The sequence below is a fragment of the Epinephelus lanceolatus genome, chromosome 6 (genome assembly GCF_041903045.1).
Source record: "Epinephelus lanceolatus isolate andai-2023 chromosome 6, ASM4190304v1, whole genome shotgun sequence".
Lineage (NCBI taxonomy): Eukaryota > Metazoa > Chordata > Actinopteri > Perciformes > Serranidae > Epinephelus > Epinephelus lanceolatus.
The window spans coordinates 9,985,891-10,008,792 of record NC_135739.1 but is presented as its reverse complement, the minus strand read 5'-3'; the positions used below and the strand labels follow the sequence as shown (position 1 = coordinate 10,008,792).

The 22,902-nt window shown below is 39.9% G+C and overlaps 2 protein-coding genes across 3 annotated transcripts; both read left to right on the top strand.

The window, feature by feature from the left end:
- Window positions 1-1,742: 1,742 nt before the first annotated feature.
- scinla (scinderin like a) lies at window positions 1,743-13,206 on the top strand. Of its 2 annotated transcripts, none has more exons than XM_033622772.2 (18): window positions 1,743-1,863; window positions 3,481-3,673; window positions 3,809-3,963; window positions 4,507-4,668; window positions 6,172-6,321; window positions 6,439-6,486; window positions 6,582-6,632; window positions 6,746-6,878; window positions 7,056-7,144; window positions 7,246-7,461; window positions 7,551-7,684; window positions 8,502-8,592; window positions 10,349-10,519; window positions 10,616-10,793; window positions 10,883-10,998; window positions 11,711-11,788; window positions 11,876-11,936; window positions 12,016-13,206. In XM_033622772.2, the coding sequence occupies exons 2-18, from the start codon at window positions 3,493-3,495 to the stop codon at window positions 12,177-12,179; spliced, it is 2,178 nt and encodes a 725-aa protein (XP_033478663.2). In that variant the 5' UTR covers window positions 1,743-1,863; window positions 3,481-3,492; the 3' UTR covers window positions 12,180-13,206. The 2 variants fall into 2 exon arrangements, with proteins under 2 accessions (XP_033478663.2, XP_078024726.1); XM_078168600.1 differs by having other exon boundaries at window positions 1,808-1,863; window positions 3,465-3,673.
- Window positions 13,207-15,338: 2,132 nt separating this feature from the next.
- On the top strand, window positions 15,339-21,869 carry LOC117253717 (retinol dehydrogenase 8). Its single transcript, XM_033621344.2, has 6 exons — window positions 15,339-16,010; window positions 17,718-17,879; window positions 17,981-18,160; window positions 18,248-18,341; window positions 20,165-20,348; window positions 21,491-21,869. Exons 1-6 carry the CDS (start codon window positions 15,914-15,916, stop codon window positions 21,725-21,727), a joined length of 954 nt encoding a protein of 317 aa, XP_033477235.1. The 5' UTR covers window positions 15,339-15,913; the 3' UTR covers window positions 21,728-21,869.
- Window positions 21,870-22,902: the final 1,033 nt, after the last annotated feature.

The window sequence follows — 22,902 nt, the reverse complement described above, 5'->3', positions numbered from 1 at the left end:
TTTTCTTGCAGAGAGTCAGTTGAGAAGATTGACACCATTCTGACATCTGTACGTTAAAAGAGTGATACTAATGTTCTCGTCCATCTCTTGACGAGAGAGCAAATTAGTCTATTGCACAAAATGTCTTACTTTTCCTTTAATGATATCCAGAAGGTTTAAGTCTGTCTAACTCTTAATTAAGCTGACTCATACATTTGCAGCGATCATGATGGGTCGTGACAGGTCAAATCCCTTTGAAGGCTGCAGAGGATCTTTTTCATGAGCTTTGGAACAAGTGCTGCTGCAGGATATTAAAACTCATGAGAAACATCTGCAGGCAGTTTTGAATCAGTAATTCATGTACCAGCACATATCCCCCTGTTCAATCAGAGGGATAACCCAGTTATCAGAATTGTGATTGGGCCATATGGTTTTCATGAGTGTTCCAGAGATTTACTGCTGAGGGCTTCATATGTCTTTGAAATTCTGCATACCTGCTGGTTATAATAGCAATGAACATCCTTAACAGTTATGCAGTATGAAATGTGTTTGCCTCCTGCTCAAGTTAGAGCAAGTAGCTTGTAGTTGGCAGCCTTTGTGCTCAGCCTCTGTTAGGATTTGTGTGTGTGTGTGTGTGTGTGTGTGTGCGTGTGTGCGATTGTGTATGTATTTAGTATTGTGTAGGCCTGTTGGTATGTCCCAGGCAGTGACTGTGTGAGCTGTGTGTGCCTTACACAACGAGGCGGAATGTGCTGATGCAGCTATGACAGTAGGAGTGATGAACCCAGCCCTAACCTGAGGCGACTGCCGGAGCTCACAGGAGAGATTTGTGCCTTCGCTTTCTGTCAAGCTGCCACACGGGAGTCAGTTTTGTCACAAACTCCAGCAGCTGGCAGGCCAGTGCCAGACAATTGCACCAAACACTTGCTAAAACAACAGCAACGTAATGCCAACCAAACAAGAGGAGTGTGTATCAAAGTACATGTGCAAGAGTTCTTGCAGTTAGAGACCAAGTGCAGGGCTGCAGAAAGCGATGACTCATCAGCCCGTATAAGGTTCAGTTTTTATGCTTTGATGCTTGTTGGTGTGTTCTTTTTCGGTAGAAGCAGTCTTCACTTTGTCTTTCTTTGAAATACATTCTCATAACAATAAAGATGTATGTCCTTGTTGCTCCAAATAATTCTGCAGTTTTACTTCCTGCTGTGCCTGCAATTACATTTTGTTGATTTTGGACGAAGCTGTTACTCCTTGTTTTCAGTCTTTATACTCAGTTAAGTTATCTGACTGCCGACAGACAGGTTAGTCTGCATGCATTTCTCTGTCTTTCTGCAAGACAGTGAACTGCTGTACGGCTGACACAAAATTCTAATGTCCTCGATGTCAAATCAGGTTTAGTTTTCTTAATATTTAAGTTCATTTCCCCCGTAACAGCTGTTCTACCTACACTGCTGAGCTTAGAAACCACCCCACAAATTGCAAATGTAGTGACTTTTTTTTCCACCTGTGAGTTGCATGATAAAAATGGAACGCTGGTGAAACGATCTGAAATCATTTTCCTTTTGCAAATCATAAAAAATACTCCAAAATGATATCAAAATGAAGTTGAACAATGCATGTACAGTGTTAATGGATGGATTTTATTTAAAACAAATGTTAAAAGGAAAGCTGCTTTGAGGGTTGGTCCACTGCCACCATTTGTGCAGCCGTGTTGCAGACTGGGATGGGTTGGGGTGTGACTGGACACACCTCTCCTTCACAACGCGGATGTCTCTGCAGAATAAATAGCAGAGCTGAGCGCAGACAAACTGGTTGGAACCCTGGAAGAGCAGGAGTGCAGCAGTGTCAGCTTCCTCACACTCAGCAACTACCTTCTGTCCTCACCAGGTAATAAGATATTGTTATTGTTATTAGGTTATTGTTTTTGCAAAATGCTATTTTGCAAATTTTTTTTGCAAATTGCTCATTTTAACTTTCAAGGAATTTGTCTTAATTATTCATAGCAACAAGTCCTGGCAAGACACTTGTTTTAAAGGGATAGTTTGGATTGTTTGAAGTGGGGTTGTATCTGTCGTCAGTGTATCATATACAGTAGATGTCAGTTGACACACCTTCAGTGTGGAGAAGCAGGCTGCAGACGACACAGAACTAGTCAATGCACTGATGTGGACGGAGGCAGCAGCAAGACATATTTTAGCCAGTTAGTTAGTTTGTGTTGGTGTGAGACTTTGGTGAATCTGAACTAACTCTTTTAAACGCCAAAGTCACGTGATAACACAAACAAAATAAGTGTTTGAGTCAGCGGTAGAGCAGCAGCTCCTGTGTTCAGTGATGTTAAATCACCGTTTTTCTCAATGGAATCTGGCTTTGAAGAGAGCGATGTAATGGCTTCATTTTCCTTCATTGCTTAGCTTCCCTGTCCGAATCCAGCCTGCTTCTTCAAACTGGGGGCGTGCTGACTGACATCTTACTGTATGTAATATACAGGGAAAAAACCCATATAACCCCACTTCAAAAAATCTAAAATTTAATGTGAACTTTTTGCATGATTCTGCAAAATAGTTAATGCTTTCCACAGATGCATTTTTACATTTTTTTTATATCTTACATGTGATATTAGCAGTGCGTCAGGTGCGTTTTATATATAGTCTCTGTCGAAAATCAGCCTCTGAACCACTGGGCAATAATCACATACTGTAAGCTGAAGTCTAAGATACATGGTGTTTGTCTTTGGCTGTGGGGAGTGGCTTTTCCTGCCCAAAAAATACCACACCAACATTAACATTGCAGTTTGGCAGTAAGTGCAGAGGACACTCCCTTGGACAGTACATCAGGTGATTTTTCACCCCTGCATATGGTACACTGCTATTGTTTAATTAAATGGTCCCTGTATTACAGGTTAAGTAACAAATGCTGCAGGGTAAATGCAGGATGTTCCTTTTGCCATGGGATGAAGGGGACTTTAAATGGAACTGGAATAAAGCAACATAATATACCACTGATGAAACTGTGTTATTGTTTTGGAGAACTTTTGGATGCTTTGTGATGTGCACCTTTCGTTTTCCTGAGAACATCAAGGCCATCTCATGTCATGATTTTCTTCAGTTGAATCCAACTATGACAAGAACTGTTGCCTGGCTTCAAGAGTGCCATCGGCAGAAACCTGTATGAAACTAGGGCTGCAAAGATCTATCATTTGGTCTGTACAATATCAAAAAATACCAAAATTCAGTCATTTATTGAAACCTAAGGTCATCAAATTGCTTGTTTTGTCTGGACAAAAACAGAAAAGCGGCAGATCCTCACATTCAAGGAGCTGAAACTAGAGAATCTTTGACATTTATGATTGAAAAAGAACTTAAAAATTCCAGTTAATTCCAGTTAATTTTCTGTCAGTAGAGAAATTGATTTATCTTTGGAGCCCTGTGTGAAGCTGTTACAGCCTATCAACTCTTGTGTTTTGCCCGATATGTTACTTGTTATTGAAGGCGTGTCTCCCCTCAGGCCCTGAGCACTATGGCATCACACAAGGAGTTCGAGACTGCAGGGAAGAAGCCCGGCCTGCAGGTGTGGCGGATAGAGAAAATGAAATTGGCACCCATCCCTGTGGAACTCTATGGAAGCTTCTACAACGGAGATTCTTACATAGTGCTCCACACCACCACTGTTTTTTCCTACAACGTTCACACGTGGTTTGGTATTGGACTTAGATTCTCTGCTGACACCTGAAAACAAACTCTGGCTTTTCAATGAATTTGTCTTTCTAGATTCTCTTTTAATTTACAGTCATTTATTGCTGTTTTTCTTTTTGCTGTTATCTATTACACCAAAGGTAAGAACACTTCCCAGGATGAGAGAGGGGCTGCTGCCATCTTAATGATCCAGATGGATGACCAACTGAATGGATTACCAACACAGCACACTGAGTATCAAAATGAAGAGTCACTGATCTTTTTGAAATACTTCAAGTCCGGCGTCAGATACATGGTAGAACATGATATATGCACACATGTTGTTTTCATGTATATACTTTAAAACATATTTTAAGATTGATTTAAAAAAGTTGCAACCTCTACCTTCAAGAGAGATCAATTCATTGCTTTATCCCAGACATCAAAAGTAAAAGACGACAATGTAATGACTTGGGCTAAAGGGGTTGTTTGAATGTTGTATATTCATAAGGGAAGAAGAACTTGTCACAGTGCTATTTTGGGAAACGTTTGGAGCTGTGGTTGGTTGCTCCCTCAGGTTTTACACCGATGGTTTCCATGGGGAGTTTGAACTGGCAAACAAGGCGAGCAGAAACATGCTCTCTGGTACCAAAACACCAGAGTGCTGCTGCTGATGTTATGAGATGAAGTAGGCCAGTGGAAAATAATAGTAGGAGCTGAAATACTAATGTATCAATTAGCCAGAATTTAGACATTTTAAGAGTTTGACGTGGGGATGTCAAGGGTTATAGCTGATCAATAAATCGCTATAGCTAATACTTCTAATGCTTTTTTCTCCTTGACTTTATTCATTTTAAAGGAAGGTGGAGTAGCCTCAGGCTTCCAGCAAGTGGTGACCAATGAAGTAAACGTCAAACGTGTACTGCACGTTAAAGGTCGTCGGGCAATCAGAGCCAGTGAGGTGCCTCTTTCCTGGTCAAGCTTCAATAAAGGAGACTGCTTCATCATTGATTTGGGAAAGGTGACCTAGAACAGGGACTAGATACAAGGGCTGCACGATATATCATTTGAACATCGACATCGCGATGTGCGCATGTGCGATAGTCACATCGCAGGACATGCAATGTTTTCTCTTTTTATTAGAACATGTAAACATTTGTTTTGCTTCAGAAAAGCAGCTCTGAAGAAAGCTCTTTGCTCCGCTCTGCTTGCCTCTCTCTCTCTCTGTCTCTCCCTCTCTGACAACAGCAGCCCCTCCCCTCTCATGCGCACGCTGCAGTAACACACTGAAAATGAGCGACATGCAAGAGGGAGAAACGGTAAAGGAGGATTTATGTCTGGTTCACACCACACGACTTTTCTGCCACTTCTGAAAGTCACTATGTCACATTACACGATAGTGGGGTCCTAAAATCGTGCCGTGACTTGGCCGACAGACATGACACACTACACCATGGTACACACCAGTTATCCCCGGTCATCTTTCACGACATGTGTGATGTCATCGGGTTATTCTTGTCCTATTTTTATTACTTTTACTATTATTTGAGTAAAAGTAAAGCAGACCTTTCTCAAGAAAAGAAAGGTCTGCCTGCGCCGACTCTGACTTTAAGATTGGAGAAAAAAACGCCCCGGCTGCTTGTATTTCTTACAACCAGTCACAATCGTACAGGGCGGTGTCACAGCAATGGTGTGCTTGCAAAAATATTGGCAGGGGGAAACAGGTTTTGGTGTAACAGGCCCACAAAAATATCACCTACAGGACGCGAACCATGGCAGAAAAATGGCTACATCCCCGCAAGATCAAACACCACAAAAGTTAGTAAAGGACATGTTGAAAACGGTTGAAAACTGCTACACAATTGGAGGTGGTAGGGCGGGACTTCAGCGGGTGGCTCGTTCCGCCCAATGAGAGGCTGATCTATGCAGCGAACTTCCGCCCACTCAGACTAGTGCCAGCAGAAATGTTGTTGTAGTCACCTAAAAAGTGCCAGCACAATCCACAATAAGTTCCTACAAATGTTTCACAATAAAAGCCTATTTAGAAAATGGTGGGATTCTCTCAGCAGAGGTTATAAAGGGCTTTTAATTTGAAACACATTCAGGAAGTGTCAAGTTTGAAATGATGGCGCCTTGCATTAACTTTATCAAGACAATGGGAGTGGATAAAAAGTAAAAATATAAAGATACAGAGGGATTAATAAATAACGGTCCTTTTATAATGTAGTCTGTTTCAAATGAAGCTGGGAGCCTCTGCAATTGTGGTGAGTAAAAGCCCCGCCACTATTTTTTAATTTTCTTACTTTAACTCATCTGACAAAAATTCTTGTATTTTTTTAATGTCGCAATATATATTGCAAAAAACAAAACAAAATAAAAACAATCGCAATGTCAGTTTTTTTCCAGTATCGTGCAGCCCTACTAGATACCCCAAATATGTTAACAGTTCAAGCCTCTGGTGTTGTAATGTTTCACCGTAACTTTGTTTTCAACTTTTTCGCTGATCATCTCTGTGAAATGCTAGGTTATATACCACTGGTCTGGCAGTGAGAGCAATTTCTTTGAGCGCTTAAAAGCCACTGAGGTGGCCAAGGATATCCGTGACAACGAGAGACATGGGCGTGCCACCATTGAGATGACTGAAGAAGGCAGTGAGCCAGAAGCTGTCATTGAGGTGAGCTTTTTTCTAACTTTTAAACGCGAACAGTTTTATTCAGGACACCGCTGGCTTTGGCTGCTCCGAAGGATGTAAATGAAATGTTGCAATCTGTGTGCATGTCTTTATTTATAGGTGCTTGGACCCAAGCCTGATCTCCCATTGTGTGAGGATGAGAAAAAGGCAGGCATTTAATGAATTACTGTGGACAAATGTTACAGTATCTAAAGGATTCAGATGATAAATGTAAATGTGTTGATCATCTCTCCACTTTCTAGTGTGATGAAATTGCTGATAGAAAGAACAAAAAGACGGCAACTCTCTATTTGGTAAATATGTGCAAATATTAAGGTTTTAAATTAATTACTGTAGATAAATGTCTCAGTATCCAAAGGAGTGAGATGATAATGATAATGATGATAATCATCTCTCTACTTTCTAGATTTCTGATGCTGCTGGCTCCATGAAGACAACTGAGGTGGCTAAGGAAACCCCTTTCAAACAAGACATGCTCTCCCAAAATGAATGCTACATCTTGTACAATAAAGGAGGCAAAAACCTATTTGTCTGGAAAGGTATTACACCATGACATCTATCCATTTCTGCAACCTCTTCTTAGCTGCATACACCCTGTGTTTATCAGTGCTCAGCTGGCTTATTGCAACAAATTGTTAGTCAGCACAAATGGGAAAATGTGTAAATTTGACCAGAGTTTGTAGTCTCTAACCACTGTAGCACTCCCCAAACTGCAGGTAAGGATGCAAATGCAGATGAGCGCAAAGAAGCACTGAATAGGGCAAACAAATTCATCAAAGACAACAACTGCGACCCACATACTAAGGTAATGAGGCCATGTAGTGAAAGTCTGACACCAGAGCTTCATTCTTTCTAGCTTGTTTTTCTGTTTATGAATATGCTCACTCCTCTTTCTGACACAAACAGATCCAGATTATGGCAGCAGGGGCTGAGACCTCCATTTTTAAACAGTTTTTCTTCAACTGGTTGGACAAGGATGAGACCACTGGCCCAAGTGAGGCCTACAGGGAGAATAAAATCGCGAAGGTGGAGCAGATTCCCTTCGATGCCTCCAAACTCCACAGCAACAAATGCATGGCTGCCCAGCACCGTATGGTGGATGATGGCTCTGGGAAAACAGAGGTATGCTTCACTAGCCTGACAAAGCTCATGTTGTATTTTCATCTCCTCAGATATCAACATGTATGTGTGACAATTGTGGCTGTCTGTAGATTTGGCGTGTGGAAGGAGGTGACAAAAAACCTGTGGACAAATCCACGTATGGACAGTTCTTTGGAGGTGACTGTTACCTTGTGCTGTATACCTACAAAGATGGAGGCAGAGAGAAGTTTATCATCTACACCTGGTGAGTGCAACCTTCACAGCATGGACAGATTTACCTGTTAGGGGGCCCAGGGCGAAATATTGTCGCTGAGCCTCCGCTGAACCCCCTTTATTTGGGAATATGCACTATGTGCACAATATTAACTGAAACAATAATGGTCAACTTGATTATGAGACTCAGCCTCTCTGCAAGACAGGGTCACGAGATTAAATAATAATGCAGTGCAATGATTTTAGTTGATATTTTACCTTAGTAGTTTAAATTCCTTTTTCTGTTTTACACCATTCTCATTGAACTGCAGAAGCTTGTCATTGACTTGACAGTTATTTTATATAACATACGTATTAGAGTCGACCTCAAATCAATTTATTATCCAGGAGCTGGGACAGTTCATTGACAGTTGATTGAACCAGTGTACCTCTTCTTTGTGAATATAAACTCTGATTTAGCTTGAACGAGTTAAGAAAAAGACGGTACGGTGGTGTGGTTAGCACTGTCACCTCACAGCAAGAGGGTTCCTGGTTCGATCCCGGGTGTGGGAGCCCTTCTGTGTGGAGTTTGCATGTTCTCCCCATGTCAGTGTGGGTTTTCTCCAGGTACTCCAGCTTCCTCCCACAGTCCAAAGACATGCAGGTTAATTGGCTAAATTGTCCATAGGTGTGAATGTGAGTGTGAATGGTTGTCTGTCTCTATGTGTCAGCCCTGTGATAGTCTGGTGACCTGTCATGGGTGTGCCCTGCCTCTCATCCAATGTCAGCTGGGATAGGCTGAGGAAAGGAGGTTAGAAAATGGATGGATGGATGGAGTTAAGAATACATTTTGGCTTTGCTGTCTTCAGGCAAGGGCAGAAGTGCTCTAAGGATGAACTGGGTGCTTCAGCCATTCTCACCATCCAACTGGACGATTCCATGGGAGGAAAAGCTACCCAGGTAAGATATTTACTGTGAAAACAAGCTATGATGTCACTCAGGTTTTCTTGATAGGAGTAGTTGGAAATCGAAGTACGCTTACTTGGTGAGAGATGATGATAAGATCAATACAAGTCTCATATCTGTGCTTTAAAGTTAGATGTGGGGACAGCTACCAGTTAGCTTTGCATAAAGACTGGAAACAGAGGGAAACAGCTAATCTGGTGTTAATTAGTGAGCTTAGGGGGTACCGGCAGGTTGATCTTGTTATCTCTGGACAGCATTGTTGGATTACTGAACATGCCTATTGGGCACAGGCCCAGGGCCCCAAAGTGTAAAGGGCCCCCTTGGCCTTTACCTGTAAAATGTCAATCAAATTAACACGCACCGACCAGGAAGAGACACAAAAAGACCAAAAAAAGATGCAAAACAAGCACAGAGAGACACAAAATGACTCAAGAGAGACGACCAAAAAGAGACAGAAAATGACCTTAAAGAGATTTTTTTTTAAAAAATACCTAAAACATCCATAAAGTTACCTCTTACGAGTAGACACAAAATAACTACACATGGGGCAAAACAACAAAAAAGAGACACAAAATGATCTCAAAGAGACACAAAATAACTACAAAAAGGGGCAAAACAACATGCCTACCAGGCACAGGCACAGGTAACACGTACTAACCACAAAGAGACACAATAAGACCAGAAAGACATGCAAAACAACCACAAAGAGACACAGAATGACTACAGAGAGACACAAACAACTACAAAGAGACACATTACCCACAAATGGGACAAAACAACTATTAAGAGTCAAAAATAGCCAAAAAAAGAAACAAAAACACCCCAAAGAGACACAAAATAACTACACAAAGGGACAAAACAACCACAAAGAGATATGAAATGACTAAAGAAAACTCAAAATTACCTAAAACCCACAAATTTGTCTTCATAGAGACACAAAATAACCACAAAAAGCAGCAAAACAACCAAAAACAGTCACAAAACGACCCAAGAAAGAAACAAGAGGATCTCAAAGAGACACAAAGTGACTACAGAAAGACACAAAATGACCAAAAAAAGACACAAAACGACTACAAAGAGACAGAAAATGACCAAAGAAGATTCAAAATGATCTTAAAGAGACATAAAATAACTACACAGTGGGGCAAAACAACGAAAAAGAGATATGAAATGATTTCAGAAAACTCAAAATTACCTAAAATCCACAAATTGATCTTGTAGAGACACAAAATAAGTACAAAAAGTGGCAAAACAACCAAAAAGAGTCACAAAACGACCCAGGAAAGAGACATGAGGACCTCAAAGAGACACAAAAGACCAAAAAGAGACACAAAAGACCTCAAAGAAATACAAAATAAGTACAGAAAATGGCTTCAACAAAAAAGCTGTGGCTAAATCACCACAAAGTGTGTTTCCAGTCTCATGTGGGAGTGAGGGGGTGGGGCCTTTCTGTGCCCAGGGGCCCATTGTCTCATAATCCACCCATGTTGAACAGAGCCTGGCTGTTTCCCCAGTTTCCAGTTTATATGCTAAACAGAGCTAATCGGCTGCTGGCTGTAGCTTCACATTGAGCAGACAGACATGAGAGTGGTATTGATCTTCTCATCTAACTCTCAGCAAGAAAGCAAGTAAACATGTTTCCCAGAATATCAAAATACTCCTTTAATGGCTTACTCCTGCCATTTAAGCACAGGGTATCACCCCTGTCCTCATTATACATGTAGGCTGAGCTACTGCTTTGTCTTGGCAGGTTCGTGTCCCTCAGGGTCAAGAACCACCTCATCTTGTGAGTCTGTTTAAGGACAACCCTTTGATCGTTTACCTGGGTGGGACAGGCCGCCACGACCAAGAGAGCAAGCCCAACAGCACACGCCTCTTCCATATCCGCCAGAGCTCCAACAAAAGCACACGGGCTGTTGAGGTCAGCCTTGTTTATTACATTGGATGTGCATGAATGTGATGCTCTATAATGAATGATTCACACCATTGTCTCGATCTTTGTGTCTCACTCACCCAGGTGGAGCCCAAAGCCTCCTCTCTGAACACTAACGATGTGTTTGTGCTGAAGGAGGGTAATTCTGTGTACATATGGAAGGGAAAGGGAACAACTGAGGAAGAGATGACTGCAGCTAACTATGTTGTCAGCGTGCTTACAGAAGACAAAGCACAAGTGGTGGAGGAGACTAAAGAGCCAGGTGAGTGCTGAAAAAGGAGCTTTGATCTCTGCTGAATAGCAGTGTAAAACATTCCCAGTGAAAATCTATGGTTTTCTCCTCACTGCCAGCTGATTTCTGGAAAGCACTGGGTGGAAAGGGAGAATACCAGACCTCTAAGACTCTGCAGAAGACTGTAAAGCCTCCACGACTGTTTGGCTGTTCAAACAAGACTGGCAACCTGATCGTAAGTATTTATAGCCCTGTTCCTGCACAAAATCACCACCTACACCCGTTTTTTTTTTTTAATGTAACGATAAAGGTTGCAATCGGCATTCACACATAGGTCAGATGACTCTGCAGTAGTCTTGTGTATCTATCAGCTCCAGCTGCGATCAGCTTCGACGGAAACACAACACCCAGGTGAACCAGCCAACGACTTTCAGTGGTTGGTCAGTGTTCGCCAAACCCTGTTCTTTTTTCCTGAACCCAACCACATATGTGTGTTGGCTAAACGTAAGCACGTGTTTGTTGTTGAAGGGAAAAGAACGTTAATTTGCAGTGTTGTGCGTGCTTTTATTTTGAAAGAGACTATATGCAAACTGTACATTTCCTGTGAAAATGTGTATTTCGAAAAATGACAATGCATGTAACAGGCAGAACTTGACAAGGTGTCTTGGAACTTCAACAACATCGTACCTCAACGTGGAAAGTCCATGACCAAATGTCGACATGTGAAGTGGTCGGAGTGAGAACGTGTTGTTGCTGCAGAGCCGTGAACACAGCTGTGGTCTACCGTCAATGGGAAAGAAGTTTATTGCCTATTTCTAATGGGTTTTCCCTTTATTTAAAAAACCTGTGTACACATGCTAATTTTGGTGGAAAATGGATATATGTTTTCATCCAAGTGACTGTTTTTTAAAGAACAACTTTGTAAACATGCAGTTTTCAATCTTTAGGCAGAAGAGGTGCCTGGTGATTTCACACAGCTTGATCTGGCACCGGATGATGTCATGATTCTTGACATCTGGGATGAGGTATGCTGCCTTCACTTCCACTTCTTGTAGATGCCATTTTTTATTGCTGCCTTATCCTTAAATTCTTTTGGTCATGTCTCCCACCAGATCTATATTTGGGTTGGAAAAGATGCCAATGAGACAGAGAAAGCAGGAGTAACCAAGATTGGTGAGACAAACAGAGCTGTTAGAGATAAGGGAAATTACGTACAAGACTTTGCTCACAATATATTTTTTTTTCCTTTCAGCCCAAGACTATCTGGATTCCGACCCTTCTGGCCGTTATCAAGTCCCCATCACTACCATTAAGCAGGGGCAAGAGCCAGTGACCTTCACCGGCTGGTTTCACGCCTGGGACCCCAAAATGTGGAGCAGATTTGAGGAAGATGACTATCTACAAAAAGTGCTGTAAAACACAAAGCAGCAGTATCTGCAGAGATGTATTTCTTAATGTGAACCATTGGACTTTAAAGAATAATCAACCTGTAAGATTTTGTGAGTTTGGAATTGCAAAGTTCTGTCTGGGTGGAGGGCAGCATGGAGATCACATCTCATGCTGCAGTTCTGATGTTCTTAGCATCTCAAAAGTTTTTTTTTTTTTTTTTTTTTAAATATCTCAAAGTTTTAAAGCAATTTGAGTTGTGACAAAAATACAGTCTTGTGATTCCACACTCACAGTAGGCCTATCTAAAATATATTCGATCAAACTTTTGCTGGGAAAGCTTTCTTCGCAGCTTGTTTTCATTGTCTTATGCATTGAAATGATAAACTGTTTATGATCCAGCAAAAACCCACGATGCACTAGTTCTCCCAAGTTCAGTGTGGCCTTAAAGGGATAGTTAAGATTTGTTTGAAGTGGGGTTGTATAGGGTACTTATCCGTAGACAGTATATTACAAACACTAAATGTCAGTCGACACACCCCGCCAGTTTGGAGAAGCAGGCAGGAGTACAACATGGAGGCTAGGCAATTTACTGTTGTGAATTGTGTGAATTCACCAAAGTCACATAAAAACACAAACTAACTGACTGATTGCAGCAGTGGCAGACCAACATCACCCGTGGTCAGCGAGGTCAAATGAGCCTGGTGGCTTTGAGGAGAGCATCGATGGGGAATTGATGCCGTTAACAGCTTCCATGTTGGAACCGGCTGTCATCATCGTCTATTTTTTATCTTGTGTGCACAAGTTAATTATCTGCGAGATAATAGGCTAACTTGTGGACAGAAGATAAGTAACTTTCCCCACTAGTGAACAAGACAAAAAAAATCTCCTTTTGGTGTTTTAGGGGCTCCATAGATAGCAGTGTCAAAAATGTATTTCTGTTTTCGACAAAACGAATGTATAGCCTATTTTTATGGAACATTTCCCTTTCTACAGCCCAGTTTGCAAAGACAAACTTTGATTGAGAAATTTCAATAAAAATATGACCTTATCTGAACACTCTCTTCTGACTGCAATTCTTTATTCAAACAAGAACATGGGTCATTCTCAAAATACGGTGAAAAACATGTCCCTGCATTTTCAAGACACACAAATGCTTGAAAATTTTAAAAAAATCATCCACATTAAACCAAAATTATGTAATTCAATACCATTTTAAATGATGATGATAATTTCAGTTTATATATTTGCAGTTTTATTTTTTTATTTAAATTTTAATTTCCTTTGTAGCTAAAAAAACACTTGTCCCACTGCCATGATTCAACGGTATTGGACGGTGTAAAAATATTTCCTCTTTTTTGTTTAAAAAAATAATAATTGGTCAATTATGGACAAACACTGCTCTTAATATATGAATAAAATTAAAACTAAATTGGCTATTTAATAATAAAAATATTTTTTAAAAGAATATCTGTCCCTTGATTGGGTGTCATTGGTGTTACTGGTATCACAGACCCTTATTTTGAAAGGTCAAGAATATGTAAGAGGTCAGGTCAAGGTCAGAAAGAAGAAGAAGAAGAAGAGCCATTTAAGTCAATGCATGGTGAGTGTCTCTTTACTGAGTAAAAGTAAGATATTTTCAGTTAAAGTTTTGTTTTTCGACGTGGTTCTTTTTGTTGTGTCATTGGTGTTACTTTGATTTGTGCTAGAGTGAAATATTTTTATGGAAAAAAACAGGTTAATTAGTGTAATTTACAGATTTTAAAATGCTGACTCATGCCACATGAGTCAGCATTGAGCTAGCTTAGACACCATTTTGTGCTATTAGCCTGTTATAGATGTTTGTCATTGGTGTTACTGTCATTGGTGTTACCGCCCTTGCCTGTAACACCAATGACTATAGGCCTGTGTTTTATCATCATTTAGCATGTTTTATCTCAACTAAAACATATAAATATGCCCTCTCCTCCCTATTAAAGGGACAATGAATGTTCACCAAGTGATTTCCACCACACCTGGAACAGTCAAATACAGGGACATCAGTTGCTTTTGTCAGCTAGCAAAAGGAGTGTGGGACTGTCCCTATTATGAGCTTCAAGAAGCTACCTTTATGATGGAGAACACAGTTGAAAAAAATAATGCCTCAGTGCCGTCCCGACCTGATGTCATTGGAAACCATCACAGTGGTCGGTGGTGTGTACTCAGTTATGATGAAGACCTCTTTCCTGGGGTAATTTTGGATGTTGAGGAGCACAACATTAAAGTAAAGTGCATGCACAGGAATGGAATTAACAAGTTTTACTGGCCTGGCCCAAGGGAAGATGTTAACTGGTATGATGACAGCCAGACTGTGTGTTTCATTCCTGAACCTCGCCCTGTCAACCGGAGATCTGTTGAGATCGATCCCATGACGTGGAGATATTTAGAAACTCGCATGTAAACATTACAAAAAGAAAACATCAAAAATCAACAACAAGCAAAGATGAATTTACAGCTCTTTCAGAGCTGCAGAGACCAGTGCCTTCTTTTTTGGCCCTCGTTTGTTTGCACTAATAACAGAGATAGATGAAATAGCTCTTGAAGTTTACGTTTTAATGTTATGCCTGTTTACTCCATGTTATGGAATTTTTAATGACTGTTTTAATGGAAGTCTTTAGCTGTTTTAAAGTCATTCAGGCCTATCCTTGCCTGTTTTCTGTTCTTTTTTTTACTGTTATCTTTACCTTCATCAGCTATGAATGAGAACAGTTAGATTTTATTCATACTGAGTTGAAATGCATGAAATTAACTGAAATTGAATTTGAAATTAAATTAATTGTTATACAGTGTTGTACAGTGCCATTTATTGGAATGTTAAATGTAACAATGAATAGAAATTATTTGTCATACAGTATAAAGTCATTGGTGTTACATTTGCGTCAGTGGTGTTACTACAAGGAAATTTGAAGATCATATAACATTAGACATCATTTAAGATATTATTATTACTTATGTCAGTGCAATTTAACTTTTATCCAAATATATTATTATTTGACTTCATCCATGGTAAATTTCAGTAATTTTATCAGCATATTTTGTCTTTTATCAAAAGTACACATATAGTCGAATAAAACATTATCACTGAAATTGAGTAATAATGTTAAATATTTCAAAATTAATTCCAAAAATTACTGTTTATTTCATGGAGTTTGTTCAACAGTTTCCAGATGTTGTGATATGTGCCTTTTGATTCATTTTATTGCATTCATGAATCTTGTAATTATAACCGAAAGTGTGGTAACACCAATGACAGAAAACTAAGTACGCCTTATAAAAAAAAATAAAATTTTTTAAAAAAGACAAATGTTCTAGTTGTCCATTACAGTTGTTAACATGGTCAACATGCTAATAAATACTTCCCATTAAATTACATTTGTGAAAACTGAATTAATTTTTTTTACTTTTTTGACTTGGAAAATCACCGTATTTTGATAATGACCCACATGTGCTTTTTTCCCGTCAAGTCTTTGAGTCAAGTCTTCACGATTCACTGCGACAATAAACTTGTTATCATCAGCCTAAATCCTCACTAGGCATTAGCACCATGCGTAGGCTGTGCTTGATGGTAATCTTCAGCCTATGTGCACAAGGCTTCTGCTGAGTTGCAGACCTGTGGATTAAGAAGCGGGCTTTAAAAGGGCCCTCCGCTCACCCATTACCTCCCCTCTTTTGTTCTCCTTCATTCTCTGCTGCTGGAGCTGCAAGACAAACACTAACCAGGCACAATGGCCCAGAAGGTGGTACTCATCACAGGCTGCTCCTCTGGAATTGGCCTCGCCTTGGCTGCCCGCATCGCAAAAGATGAGAAGAAAAGGTTCATGGGTAAAACTGCAACATTGTTAATTTAGTTTAGTTTTAGGATGTCTGTGTTGCACATACATCAGGCTGTTGAGAAATTTGAATGGAAGAATGGAAATTTAACAGCAGAGACTGTATGAAAATTACGATAGGGGTTAAAATAGTAAGTTTAAAACAGTACGCCACTTTAATTTCTATATGCACCTTGGTTTTTATTATTAGCTGCATTAATTCAACACTGTGGTATTATTTTTAGATATGATAGAAGAGGGTTTTACAGTGTTTTCTAAGTAAAGCTGAGGGTCCAGTTTCATTAAAGGTGGGGAAGGCTTTTCCCCAAACCAATGAGTGTCACACAGTCCCTTATTTAAACTAAAGTTTGATGAGTAATAATGGTGAATATCAAATACTGTGGCAATACAAGTGACCAGTTTGCTTTTAGAGACTAGTCATTCAAAGTTATGTGCCTACAGCTGTTTTGCAAATATAAGAATACATGCTCAGATAACCTTTCATTTGGCAAGAAACTTGTTATAATTCTATTATAAATGTATTCATCCAAATCACAAAAGGAAACCATATTTTCTCAGCAGTGCAGATTGCTTTGTTTTCGGCTGCAAAGTTTTGAGTATTTTGCCTCCGAGAGTCGTGCCAATGCACATCTCTTTCCAGGAACTGCTTTTATGGATGAAATAGTCACAATACCTGTAGATTATATTTCTATTTTTGGTACTATATTGTATCTTATTGATTATTTTATAGGCAATTTCAAATCTTTGTCTTTTGTTTTATTGAATATTTAGGTGAGATAATTTATAACCCTTTAAGGAGTTTTTCATCTCACCTGCACAATCTGTTTTTTGCCGTTGTTGATGTTTTTTACCAATTGTTTCAATACTGTGCAAATAAATAATACAAAATTATTCTGAACAACTGGAACACTGTTTTTGCAGAGGATGTTGCTGTTGAGTTCAGCTGCTCATTTTTAAATGCTGTGAACATCGTAAACAAAATCGTGTTACTGCCATTGTTTTGGTATGGCAGCAGACATTTAGAGACAAAACCCGAGAAATTAAAATCGAAGTGATATGCAAAACCCAACTGCCAGAGAAAAATGGTATTGTATGTTTATGCAAATCACGGATATGTTTCATTTGTATGTTATTATGTAGTAGATATGTTTAAATGTTACATGTTTTTTCAACATCACTGCGGGCAATGTGTGGTTAGGGTTAGGCATAAAAACCACTTGGTAAAAGGGAAAAAAAATCATGATTTGAGCTTAACATATTGCTGTCTGTGGCTCCATCTATAATGTCGTGCTAAAAATACAAACGCTTTTCGTGGCACTATCCCAGCAGGGAAAGCAGCAATGTCTTGGTTAAGAAATAACACATTTGGTGGCACTATCTTGGCTGGAAGTGCAGCAATGACTTAAAAAAAACAATTTCATGACACTATTCTGGATAGAAATGCAATAATGTCTGTAGAAAACAATTGCTTTTCTTGTCATTATCTTGGCCAATACACAATAATGAATGACTTGTTAATTAAAAAAAAAAAACCAACAACACTTTTTGATCTATCCAGTGCTACCATGGGTAAGTTAAAAAACACGTTGCTTATATTTGATGGTTGGTGCACTCGCCCTTTTTGCCTCTGTTCAAAGCCAGATTAGGTCTTTAACTTTAATTCTGCACGCAAGTTCTCAGTTAGTTTCCTTTGTTGCAGTCTATGCCACCATGAGGAACCTCAGTAAGGCTGAGCCGCTGGTTGAGGCTGCAGGTCGAACATTGGGCAGGACTTTGGAAATCAAACAGTTGGATGTATGTGACGAAGTCTCTATCAAAGCCTGTGTGGACAGCCTGCCTGAGCGCAGGGTGGACATTCTCAGTAAGTTCTTTGGTTCAATGCAGTCAGAAAAAAATGCGATATGCATATTCTTCCAAGGCATAGTACTCTACATGATTGAATAATATTTCTTCCTCTTGCAGTAAGTAATGCTGGGATGGGTCTGATTGGACCCATTGAGTGTCAGTCTATCGATGAGATGAAGACCGTCATGGACACCAACTTCTTTGGGCTTGTGCGGTTGCTGAAGGAAATCCTACCTGACATGAAGAGGAAGAAAAAAGGCCATATTGTGGTCATTAGTAGCGTCATGGGCATTCAGGGTGAGGACAGTTACATCTGTTTAACATGAAAACATCTCTTCATGGTGACAGAAGACTTTGTTAACAGTGTCTTGCTCTGTTTTTAAGGAATTCTATTCAATGACGTCTATGCAGCATCCAAGTTTGCAGTGGAAGGCTTCTGCGAAAGCCTAGCAGTGCAAGCCCTGAGGTTTCAACTCAAGTAAGATGCTTTAATGCTGCTTCTGCAGAACACACAGACTACTGCACTTTTTGCTCTTTACTTTCAGTACTGAAATTCAAATGGTGCTCACAAAGCTTAGATCAGTCAGGGAAACAACATTCCTCTTCAGAACGAACATGAAAATGCCTGCACACCAGCAGTTATCTGTTTGCAACATCTGCACACTGCATCGCACAACCAGACCCACCATTGTCTCACCAATGAGAGGAAAGTATGTCAGCTTAAGTGTGTCATGCCAAAAACATCCACAGTACACCCTGGTCTGCAGGGCAAGTCCTAACAGCATCATTCAGTACCTGAACCCTGAAGGAAATATGTCTGCAGGGCGGTTTCAGATAAAAACAGTACATTAAAGTATAGCACTGTAGCACTCAGTTACATTTTACTCTCATTCTCTACTCTGCTCTTCATCTTCTTATTGGGAGGCATATATTTCTGTTTTTAACAGGGGCGTTTCTAGACTTTGAGGACATGGGGGGCTTAACCCAGTCCTTTGTAGGAGGGTTCAGGGGGATCCTCCCAAGTGACATTTTTAAAAAAAAAAAAAAAACAAACAAGCTCTATTTTGATACTTTTTTAGGTCCAACAAGCACTGACTTTCACCTGGGAGAGCGATGTTTGCATCCCGCAAGATTATAAAGCCAAACCCTGTTCTTTTTCCTAAACCCAACCATATTTTGTTGCCTAAAGGCTACCATGTGGTTAGTTGTTGAAGGGTAAAAAAGGTCAATTCGCAGTGTTGTTCTGACTGGTGCATTTATTTTGAAAGAGACTGTATGGAAATGGTAAATTTCCTGTGAAAACTGAAGGTCATTTTGAAAGAAGACAATGCATGTAACAGAACTTGACACGGCGTCTCAGAACGTCAACAACCTATGCACCCAGGGTACCTTGCACGTCGTATCTGGACGTGGAAAGTCCATGACCAAGCGTCAATATATAACGAGGTCGGAGTGAGAATGTGTTGCTAATGCATGAATGGAAAGACAGTTTAATATAGTTTTTTTTTTTTTTTTTAGGCCTATTCTTATTTTTGAACTATACATATAGCCGATATATTTAGATTCAGGGCAACATGTCTGCCTGGAATCAGGCAGACAGCAGGTGGCACACGGGAGTGTTATGGTCTTCGGCTATTGGGTTGTAACAGGAGACATCTGCTGGACGGAACGGGAAAAATAAACAAGCAGTCTGACGGAACGGCACAATGGCTAAATGAGACACACGTGACTCATGACACATGATTGTTGCTATGGCAATGTTTTTGGGCTACAGAGAGCTAACGTTAGCCAGATAGCTCGCTAAGCTAATAAAGCAATTCATAACGTTACGTTTCATATTACGTACCTGGTATTCCACCCAGCTCTGCGCTAACTGCGTCCCATATGTACACCTTCTTGGAAGCATCATGATAGGCTTTTAAAGTTTGGTCATATAATTCTGGGTGCTGCTGCATCAAAAGCACTAGCTTTTCATTGTCAAGTTCAGCCATGTTTTCTTTTCTGTTTTGGAACTATGTCACATCTGGTTGAGTATTCTGTGGTCGATGAACGGTAAAAGTTAAAATATTTTAACTTTGGACGGCATTGCCGTCTACCGTTGCCGTGGATGGTATTCTCTGCCGTCCTCGCCCAAGTTTTACCGTCCTTCTCTGGTCCACTAACATGACATCCGGTTTGCCGTCTGCCGTTTGCCTGATTCCATGTGAATGCAGCATAAAACATTCGAGGCTGACACCTCAGACACCCAGGCCTAACACCACCACTGTCTTGTACTGTACCTCTCTTCTTTTCTTCCCTCAGTATCAGCCTGATAGAGCCTGGTCCAGTGATAACAGAGTTCGAGCGTAAGGTCTTTGAGGAGGGCATGAAGACTGATCTCAGCAAAGCTGACAAAATCACTGCTGACATGTTCCAGAACATCTACTTGAAGAACTATGGTCAGATCTTCGAAACCCTCGGGCAGACTGCTGAGGATGTAGCAGAGGTAACTATAGTTTTCATCCACAAGCATTATTCACCTCATCATCTATTGTAGTGGTTCCCAACCTTGTTCCTTGAGGGACCCCTTTTCTACGACTGAGTCAACTGACGAGCCCTGACTAAATGACATTTATGGATATTTTATATTACATTGAGTGCATAACAGTAACAGTAAAGAACCACTGATAGACTGTACACTTAACTCAATTACTGCAGGAAGTTTGTGCAAAAAAATGTGAATGAATTTTGAGCAGATTATTTCTTCTGAATATTCAGAGATGAATTTTCCTGATATTTGTAGGAACTACATATATAACTAACAAATTCAGTGTTTTGTTCTTCTGCCTGATGCTGTTCCATTAGCTCTTTCGTCATTTTAAGGGACTGTCCTTAATTTATGCAAGGCAGGGGGTGGCAGGGGTATAATTTTTATTATTTTTTTTATTTTTATTTTGACCCTCCCTGAAGCTACAAATATGTTTCCTTGAGCCTCCCTAAGTGACTGGTGGAAAACGCATGACCACCCCTCCACCATAATTTAGTCTAGATTTTTAAATCTTACCCTTTGGTGTTTGAAAGTTAAAAGCTGAAGATGAAGTCATGGAATTGAAAAAAGCCTTGGTTTTTAACTCTTGCAATGCGTGTTGGTTAGTTCATGCAAATGGTTTACTTCTGGCCAAATTTTAAATGACATGAAGTCATTTTGATGAAATTTTGCTATTCGGTGTTCATTGCACATGATGTGTCCAAGGAGTGTTGGAAGTTTGAAAATCCACAAATAGTTTCTGTTTTTACAGTTTCTGGTTATGATAAATTGTGTAATTTTGGCGATATATATGTATATATATATATGTATTTATGTATATATTAAGAAAAACATGCTTTCTAAATGCAAATTTGGAAGGCTTTTTCTGTTGTCGTTTTTTTAAATTGGCAATTAAATAAATCCAAAGTACAACCATTTAAATTTGTACGTCCCTCCCCTAAGCGAGAATAAAAAACACAAGTCCACTTGACGACCCATAGTGGTGGCGGGACCCCCAGGTTGGGAACCAGAGATCTACTGCTTTGTCTGTAAAGAACTGGAAACTGAGATGAATCAGTGCACATTGTCTGTGTGGTTGATGTTTGTGTTTTTCCTCCTAGCATACCTTCAAGATCATCACCATGGAGAATCCCCCTTTCCGTCATCAGACAAATACGCTTTACACCCCTATGACCACACTGAAATACGCTGACCCCAACGGCGACCTCCCAATTGAAACATTTTACAAAATGGTGTTTGAGCACGACAAGGTCTTCAACGCCAGTCTGAACTTCCTCAAACTTCTGCGCTGGAGAAGTCGAAAGAGCTTTACCTTGGAGAAGGACAAGACCAATTAAAAGAGCCTCAGAGTCTTTGTTATTTTTGTCAAGATGCATCAATGCATTCTGTAATTTATCTTTATTCAATTTGATGTAGCTGTGAAGTGTCTTTGTGATGAAACTGTGAACAAATAAAAATATGAAAGTAATAAATAATCAATTCAGTCTCTTGTCACATGTGCCTGTGAGCTCCTGCCGCAGGTTTTAAACTACACCTGGTACATTCATCCGTCTACCATAACTGTCTTAACTCGTTAAGCCTCCAAGCCTTACATTACACAATATGTAAGTCGTAAGCAAAACTTTGAAGGGTAGGGACAAAGTCACTGCATCAGAGGAAGCGTTCAGGTCGTTACACTGCTTTACAGAGAGGTGACATTTGTGTTTGATGACATTCCAAACATTTAAAAGCCAACTTTTAACAACAGGGAAGAGTTTGTGGATCGGTTGTGTTAATGACATATTGTGTTTGTGACACTGGGTTATGTAAGATAATAACTCATGGCCTAATCTGGGATTCAGCAGTTTGCTCTGAGCCTCACACCACGTGGACTTTTAATGGGAGACCTTTCACAAAAATATTCGTGAGTTGAAACAAAAATGGATCATTTCTGTTATGCAGCAACATTTCGGTCTCATATATTTATGAAAAAATGGTGGATTTTTCATGTTTTTTGCCTTTTTCCTGGAATAGTGACATGTTTAACTGTCAATATATAGGCACCCAAATAAGGATCCTTATGGGTGAACTGGATTATGTTGTTCACCCATAAGAACAGTATGGCTAATTTAGCTCGACACAATTTAATAATACTTGAGTTTATGCTCATCCTACTTTGCTCCTTTGAGTTCCCTTCAAAAAGGTCTAGATTCAATTCAATTCAATTCAATTTAGTAGAACTTTATTTATCCCCAAGGAAATTCTTGTGCCAGAGAATACTTCAAATTACAGTAACACTAAGTATGGTAACCACAATTTAACGTTCACAACCAGTAATAACCAGAACAACCAGAGGGTTGCTCGGGTCAGGGTCACTCACTGGGCCCAGTTTTATAACAACAGAGTATTAAATATATGGCAAAATATACAAATATACAAGATAAGAAGTGTTTTCAAGGAGCAAGAGTAAAACCAGTGCCTCATAGATTATCAATACCATGTTCTCAAACTGCCACTGTGCTACAGGACAACT

Excerpts from the sequence above, each read along its gene's own strand:
- scinla (XM_033622772.2), top strand. The coding sequence starts at position 3,493 with ATGGCATCACACAAGGAGTTCGAGACTGCAGGGAAGAAGCCCGGCCTG. Across the intron at positions 6,322-6,438 it reads AGCCAGAAGCTGTCATTGAG|GTGCTTGGACCCAAGCCTGA; the intron begins GTGAGCTTTTTT and ends CTTTATTTATAG. Across the intron at positions 11,937-12,015 it reads AGCAGGAGTAACCAAGATTG|CCCAAGACTATCTGGATTCC; the intron begins GTGAGACAAACA and ends TTTTCCTTTCAG.
- LOC117253717 (XM_033621344.2), top strand. The coding sequence starts at position 15,914 with ATGGCCCAGAAGGTGGTACTCATCACAGGCTGCTCCTCTGGAATTGGC. Across the intron at positions 16,011-17,717 it reads TGAGAAGAAAAGGTTCATGG|TCTATGCCACCATGAGGAAC; the intron begins GTAAAACTGCAA and ends CCTTTGTTGCAG. Across the intron at positions 18,342-20,164 it reads GCCCTGAGGTTTCAACTCAA|TATCAGCCTGATAGAGCCTG; the intron begins GTAAGATGCTTT and ends TTCTTCCCTCAG.